This window comes from Gavialis gangeticus, unplaced genomic scaffold (assembly GCF_001723915.1).
Source record: "Gavialis gangeticus isolate Ggan-Ray unplaced genomic scaffold, GavGan_comp1, whole genome shotgun sequence".
Taxonomy (NCBI): domain Eukaryota; kingdom Metazoa; phylum Chordata; order Crocodylia; family Gavialidae; genus Gavialis; species Gavialis gangeticus.
In genome coordinates, this window is record NW_017729031.1 from 105,054,021 (window position 1) to 105,061,830 (window position 7,810).

The following is a 7,810-nucleotide window of genomic DNA, read 5'->3' on the forward strand; positions in this document are numbered from 1 at the left end:
GCACGGACAAGCCTGAGCCTGGCTTATCTGCTTATCTCCTCACACCTCACTTATCTTCTCACACCTTGTGGCACCTATCAAAAAATTTGGCAGCACCCCAGGGTGCCCTGGCACCCTGGTTGAGAATCACTGGACTAGTCTATAATTTGGAAAAAATATAATCCTGGGAGGAGGCATTTTGACTCACTACAATTATAGACTAGTCCAGTGATTCTCAACCAGGGTGCCAAGGCACCCTAGGATGCTGCCAGATCTTTGGTAGGTGCCACAAAGTGTGAGGATGTAAGTGAGGTATGAGGAAATAAACTAAACAGATACGCCAGGCTCAGGCTTGTCCCTGCCTGGACAATCCCCCACACCTACTGCCTAGCCCCTGTGCAAGGTAAGCACTAATACATATATGAGTTTTGAAATTGGGTGACACTCTCAGTTCACAAAAAGTTCTGGAGGGGTGCCTCAAGTCCAGCAAGTCCATGTGCCTTGTATCCAGAAAAGTTGAGAACTGCTTGAGTAGTCAATCTGGACTCAACACCAGAAAGATTATGAAGCAGACCATCAAAGAGTATTTCTACGTACCCGAAGGAAAACAAGGGGGTTAGGGTGGCACAGGCACTAAGGTTCACAACTGATAGCCTAAGAGGTCGCAAGTTCAAGGCCATAGCAGAAGTGTTCACAGTACAGCCCATCAGATTCCAACAAAATCAGTAAATTCTGCTTAATAGCTTGTCACAAGGACATAAAAAAGCAAGCAAGGAAGGACAGCAAAACTAAAAGATGATGGAATTGGTTGAGGTCATTTCAGAGCCATTTGCTATCCTCTCTGAGAACTTGTGAAGGTTAGATGATTCTAGAAGAACAAATATAGTGCCCGTCCTTAAAAAAGGGAAGAACGAAGGTCCAGCAAATTACAGGTCAGTCAGCCTGACCTCAACACCCTGAATAATCATGGAGCAAGTTCTCAAAGAATTTATTGTGAAGCACTTCTTAGAGAATAAGGTGATCAAGAACAGCCAGCATTGATTCACCAAGAGCAAGCCATATCTGACTGACCTGATTTCCTTCTATGATAAGGTGACAAGCTCTGTGGGTTGGGGGCAGAGTAGTGAATGTGATGTACACCTTGACCCTAGTAGTAAGATTTTTGACAGAGGTGCACCAATATCAGATTGGCACCAACATAAAGAAAATTGACCATTTCAGAAATCAACTTGATGTGACTAATAAATGCCCCATGCATGTGCACAGCTGCAGCACAGCACATAGGCAGCAAGGTGCACAGCCTGCGAGCTGGTAAGTCTGTTGTAGTGGAAGAAGAGAAGGGGAGGGGCAGATCAAAGTCCCCTCGGTGAGGGAGGGAGTGGGGCTGGGCAGGGTGCAGGACAGAGCCACAGACTGTCTGGCTGGCATGGGGAGAGAGGGGTGGCTCCCACTGCTGCGCGCACCCTGGGAGGGGACATGGAAGGGGTGGAAAACATGTGCCCATGGATCTGTGCACGGTGAGATGGGGTGGACAGTGGCGAGGGGGTTGGGGAGGCTATGGCAAATTTTGGGATGACTGCAGCCCCCCTGTAGCTGCCTCCCAGCACCACCACCACCTACCCTGAACACAGCCCAGCCCAGCCCCCACTAGGAAGAGCCCCACCACAGCCCCAGCCACAGCAAGCCCTGCCCTGTGCAGATCCATGGGTATATGCCCCCCCATGCTCTCCTGGAGTGTGCACAGCAGCAAAAAACTGCCCTCCCCCTTCCTGCACCCCCTGGATGAGCCATGGCTCCATCCTGCATGCTGCACTGCCCTGGCTGGGCAGCACCTGCCCCAGCCCCACCCCTCCCACACTGCGAGGACCTCGATCTATGCTCCCACATATACCCCTTCCCTTCCACCACAACAAATTTACCAGCCAGACGCTGCCCTTCAATCTGCTGAGCTGCATATTAGAAACTGGATCGGTATCAACCGTTACACCTCCTTAAAAATCAGCTATCGGTATCAGCCCCAAAAATTTCTATTCGTGCACCCCTAGTTTTTGACACTTTCCCATGTCATTCTAATTAACAAACTAAGGAAATGCAGCCTAAATGAAGGTACGGTACAGCAGATGCATAACTGGTTGGATCATCATGCTTCCAGTTAAACATCCAGTTGTGCAGAGGTATCAAGCAGGTGGGGTCCTCAGGGGTCTGTCCTGGGTGTGGACCTGTTTAACATCTTCATTAAAGATTGGGATGTGAAACTGAGTGCACACTTAGCAGATTGGTGTATTGCACCAAACTGGGTATAGACGCAGGCACTCTAGAGGGTAGGGATAGGATCCAGAATAACCTGGATTAACTGGAGAAATGGTACAAAATCATCGGATGAGACTCAGCAAGGAAAATTGCAAAGTCCTGCATTAGGGACAGAATAATTGTATGCACAAATACAGATGGGCTAGGCAGCAATACTGCAGAGAAGGACCTTGGGGTTACAGTGGACCACAAAACCTGAACAGGAGCTAACAGCATGTTCTTGTTGCAAAAAAAGTCAATAGCATGCTGGATTGTATCAACATTTGTCACTGGCAAAACAAGGGAGAAGCAATTTCTTCTGTTCTACTCAGCACTAGTGAGGCCTCACCTGGAGTTGCGTGTCCAGTTTTGGGCCCCACACTTCAAGAAGAATGTAGACAGATTGGAAAGAGTCAAGCATAGAGCAACAAAAATTATTTGGGGCCTGGAAAGAAAGACTTATGAGGAAAGCCTGAAAGAACAAGGGCTATTTAGCCTAGAGAAGAAAAAGACTGAGGTGGGTTTTGATAACAGCCTTCAAATACCCGAAATGTGGTTAGAGAGGATGGTGATGGGCTTTTATCTGTGCCCATAAGAGATAGAAGCAAAGGCCTCAAGCTACAGCAGAGGAAATTTACACTGGAGATTGGGAGGAACTTTGATCATGGGGGTGGTAAAGCATTGGAACAGGCATCCTAGGGAAGCTGCAGAATCTTCGTCCTTGGAAATTCTCAAGAGTAGGACTGGATAGACAGTTAGGATGGTCTAGTCAGGGATGATCCTGCCTTGAGCAGAGGGCTGGACTAAATGACCTTGTGAGGTCCCTTCCAGCCCTCCTGTCTTAGGATCTTATGATGCAAGACAAAACAGAATGAAATCGTAGCTTTTGTTATCAGCTGCATATTAGCAATTTCACTATATATTATTTGTAAGCTAATATGTTCATTAAAATGTTATTATTTATGACATATTGCCAACTTATTTTGCCTTCTGACTTAAGAAGTATTTGAAGGTTCAATATTTTCTTGCAAAAATCGGTGCTGAAGATATCACCAAAACCTCAAATAGGACCTGATCCAAGACCCTTTCAGACAATTTCCATTGACTCAATGAGCATTAGAACAGAATCATAGTGCACAGAGCATGAAAAGCTTCATTCCCTGCATTCATTATACAGACAAAGATCTCAACTGTGGTACAGTTAAACACTCACAATTTCTTCACGAGTCTAATAATACTCTATTTTTCTGAAAGCCCCAGCTCCTGGAGTTGTGTGATTACATAACCTCAGCTTTCATTTAAAAAAAAAATAAAAAAGGGAGGGGGGGGGCACACATGGAGGAGGAGAGGGAGTTTCAAGCCCACATGACTACAAAGAAAAGCTTGAAAACATAACCCCTAAAGATTTTAAAAAATAAAATAAAAAAAAAGAGAAAGAAACAAAAGAAAGCAAACAAGAACTCAATATGGATTATTTTCATACCATTTCTTTTAATCAGACTTATGATATTCCAATATATGAGGCTGGAAACACTACCATAGCAAAGAAAAATTAATTTTGCCCCTATATGCACACATTTATTTTACAATATAATCACTACTATTATTCCACTTTTCACAATTACTGCAAAAATATTTATTTTAGCAACATATAAAGTACTGTAATATATACATTTCTGTTAACGAAAACAAGCGTTTATTAACACCATTTCCTGGTTGAACAGAAATTCTTTTGTTTTATCATTACCAGTCCAAACCCAACCTCCAAAGAACAGGATGATGAGAGCTGGTCAAGCAATATTGTGGTTGAACAAGGGGATGAACTTATTTTAAAAAAAGGTCTGGGAGCTCAGCTAAGTTCTATCCTCACACCAAACACAACAATGAGCAGGTCTGTACTTTGACATACCTAGTGGGAAGCTTCTCAAAGTCCACATCCAGAAACTGTTCATAGCTAGAAACAAAACTGTCCAACCAGAGCTTCAAGTAATCTGGGTCTTTCTGTAAAGAGAGAAAAATATTAGGAAAGTTTATATTGTATGCTTGTAGTCAGCATTGCATGAGAAATGGTCTCATCTACATGACAAAGTTGCTTATTTAAAAATTAACTTAAAAAATTGATCAAAAGAGAGTAATTTTAGTGCTAGAATAAATTGGCTCTGCTGAAATTATCAGACATATTATACAGATGTAATTCCTTGGCATTAGGTAAAGATCCAGCTTAGTACTTCTCTACTTCCTGGAATCAATGCCAACCAAAATATTTCACATAGTCTCTTTATAACAAGTTTCAGTTACTCTCCAGAGGTTACCAACTTCCTAATAGAGGCTTAAAAAACAACAACAACAACAAAAAAACAACAACACACTTACAACAGGAAATAGATACAAGATTATATTTTGGAGTACAAAGTTCACTAGAATGTTTGCTGGCTTATTATTTTAAGCAATGTATTTGTCTCATACATTATTGTGAAACGGGAAACAGGGTAAGATTTACGTTGCCCTGTGTTCCAGCAATAACCAAGTAAAGAATTATATACGGTTTACAAGTGTATGTTTGCACTGTGCATGGCTGTGCCACTGAACATCACACTAAGGAGTGAAATCTATTAAGAACACATTTTCCTGAAGTCTTCATAGTAATACTTTATTTCCTCATCATACAGGAGGTCAACACTATTATGAATTACTATCCTGTCAGAATCAACAGTGCAGTGCGCAAGACATAATGGAACCTTAACAGACCCTACACTCAACTACAATTTAGACAAGACAGGCAAAGATCAAGGGTAAATCATAGGGACGTTTGATCTCATGTTATTTTAGTCCTAAATTACAAACAACAGCCAGCCATTACTCATGCAATAGAGAGATATCTATGGGTTATGAAGATGCTGGCTGGCTCCTTTGCCCTGTTGTTGCTACCGTTGCTTCCACAGTTTCCCACTTGAGAAAGAGCATCTGTGCACTCAGGAAGTGCTAGTCTCCATGGACCCTGCTATTTTTTTCCCACACTTTCCTCACCCATGTATGTGGCTTGAGTTTGTCTGCACTATGGACACGGTGAACCAAATGACTGTTTTCTTTTAGGATGTCTCCACTGTGTCCCTGGTATTGCCAGGGACATATTCTGGAGCATGTCCCACTCCCACAAGCCCAATTCAGAAATTCAGCAGTGAAGCCATTTTGGGGGTTTCCCCCAAAGCTGTCATCACAACATACCAGTAACCAAGACACACATTTATCAGCAATGCCACCAAATTCCAGAATTTAGTGGCATTAGGCGCTTGCCCCCAAGTTGACTTCACCACTACATTTTGAGGTTTGGTGCGTGAGAATGGGAGCATGACCATGCCTAGACTCCCGGTGGCCCCAGGCAAATTTTTAGTATCAGACCCCCCTTCAGCAGAGATAATAATCATCAAAAAATTACCATTTTCAGTCCCCCTTTCTGTCTGGGCCCCGGGCGGCCGCCCAGTTTGCCCATGTCTGTGTCCAGCCCTTAATGTGAGTGGGTAGATAAGGTAAGTTTTTAGCTTGTGCCCCAGCAGGGGCAGGAACACAGGACAAACCTACCTACAGTGACTTTAATTTAAAAGAACTTAAGTGACCTTAGTAACTTACTCTGAGGTAAAAATATAAATTAAAAACCAGTGCTGCTCAACCTTTTGGCCTTGAGTAGCGTGGGGCCAGTCCATGGGCTGGCTGGACTGAGCCCTGCACACCATAATCAGGCCCTGGAACCCAGTGCTGTCCCCAGCCCTGCCCTACACACTGGGATTGGATCCTGGAGCCAGGGACCTAGCATCTCCTCCTCCCAAACCCCCACACCAAGATTGGGCCCTGGGCCCCAGTGCTGCCCCTGCCCAGCCCTGCACACTAGGATCAGGTGCCCAATCCAGCGCACAGGGCTCAGGGCTCCTCATGGGTCTAGAAATTTGGCAGCAGGGGAATGGCACCACTTTCCCACCACCAAATTTCTGGACCCATGTGAGCCTTGTAGGCTGGATTATACAGTGCTGTAGGCTGGATGTTGCTTGCGGGTTAGGGGTTGAGCACCCCTGCTACGAACCAACACAGAGGACAAGTTGCTTATCAAAAACCAAGGAGCACATGGAATTATTGGTTTTTCTTTTTAGTATATTTAATTACATGCAATTAAATAACCACAAAGCATAAAACTGATTACATTCTAAGGGGGGGAAAAAACTTCCTGAGATGGAACATGCTGCCAAGGGAAGTTATGGCATCTCTTTCATTGGAGGTTTTCAAGATGAGGCTAGACAGGCATTTATCAAAGTTGATTTAGGAACAAAGAACCTTGCACAAGTACAGAAGATGGGGAGATTGGACTAGATGACTGACAAGGTTCCTTCCTTCCAAGCCTATGATTCTACCTAGGAAGATACATGTCTGCCACAACCTGCACAACAGCATGGGAGCAAAAAGTAAACCTCTGGACTATCAGAAAAACAAGCCTGTTTCAAGAATAGAAAGAAAGAAGCTTATGACCCATTTGACCAATTTCTCATTAGAGTGTATTAGTGACATTCTATTGCCACTCGCTATCTTTTCACAGGGGGCCCAACTCCCACATCAGTTCACTACTAAGGACTATATTAGTGAGCACTGGCATTTCACACTGTAAAGCAACTGAACTAGTCTCATGCATTCCTCTCTTCTCGTCTACATTCCTCACTTCAATTACAGTTTAAAGAGAGCAGTTTGCAGCCAAAGGGAGAAAATAGTGGAAGTCATCTCCTTTACACACAATGAAAGAAGTCTGCCTAACCTCATTTCAAAAGGCAAAAAAAGTTTTGGGTTTTTTTTAGAAATAAACTGACAAAACAAATTTAAGTCTTTGCCTGGTAAGGATGGCTTGGCAGTAATCAGAGATGAACAGTTAATGTCCATTCAGATATTCACATCTGCATCTTTATATTTTTACATTCAACTTATTTTTGTTCTGTGGTCTCTTTCCCTGTTTCCATGCTCTACTCCAGGGGTGGGCAAAATGGCGGATCCAGTCAGTGGCTGGACTCCATTTCCCAGCAACCCCTGCTCGCATGGCTGGGGCTGGTTTCCATGGAGAGCCCAGCAGCCGCAAGGCCAGGGTTTCCGTGGAGACCAGCTGCAGCAGTGCTGGCAGGGCACGCAGCATGGTGCAGAGCTGCTCTGGGATCTTGCCATAGTGACGGCATGGTCCAGAGCTGGGGCAGAGCCATGATCTGCAGCCTGAAAATGAAAATGTTTCCCTGTTTTTTCCTTTCAGCTATTTTTAGTTTTTTGCCACCAACATAACATACTTCATGCCTCCTTTTTAACATTTTCTTAATGAAATAGTACTTACCATTCATTAGGGTTTAAAATGCTCCCACAACATAAAATACAGTGATTCCATAGTTTCACAGTTTCTAGGATCAGAAGGGACCTGAGAAGATCATCTAGTCCAACCCCCTGCCATGGCAGGAAAGAGTACTGGGGTCAAACGACCCCAGCAAGGTGTTCATCTAACCTCTTCTTAAAAACCCCCAGGGTG

At 44.0% G+C, this 7,810-nt stretch overlaps 1 protein-coding gene across 2 annotated transcripts in view; it reads right to left on the reverse strand.

Annotated features, from left to right (window-relative positions):
• Positions 1-7,810, reverse strand: part of NBEAL1 (neurobeachin like 1) — a 166,548-nt gene that overhangs the window by 141,170 nt on the left and 17,568 nt on the right. For both annotated transcript variants that reach the window (XM_019523492.1, XM_019523491.1), the window contains exon 2: positions 4,178-4,269. In XM_019523492.1, coding sequence (XP_019379037.1) covers positions 4,178-4,269 — 92 coding nt within the window. The remainder of the gene's footprint in view (positions 1-4,177; positions 4,270-7,810) is intronic.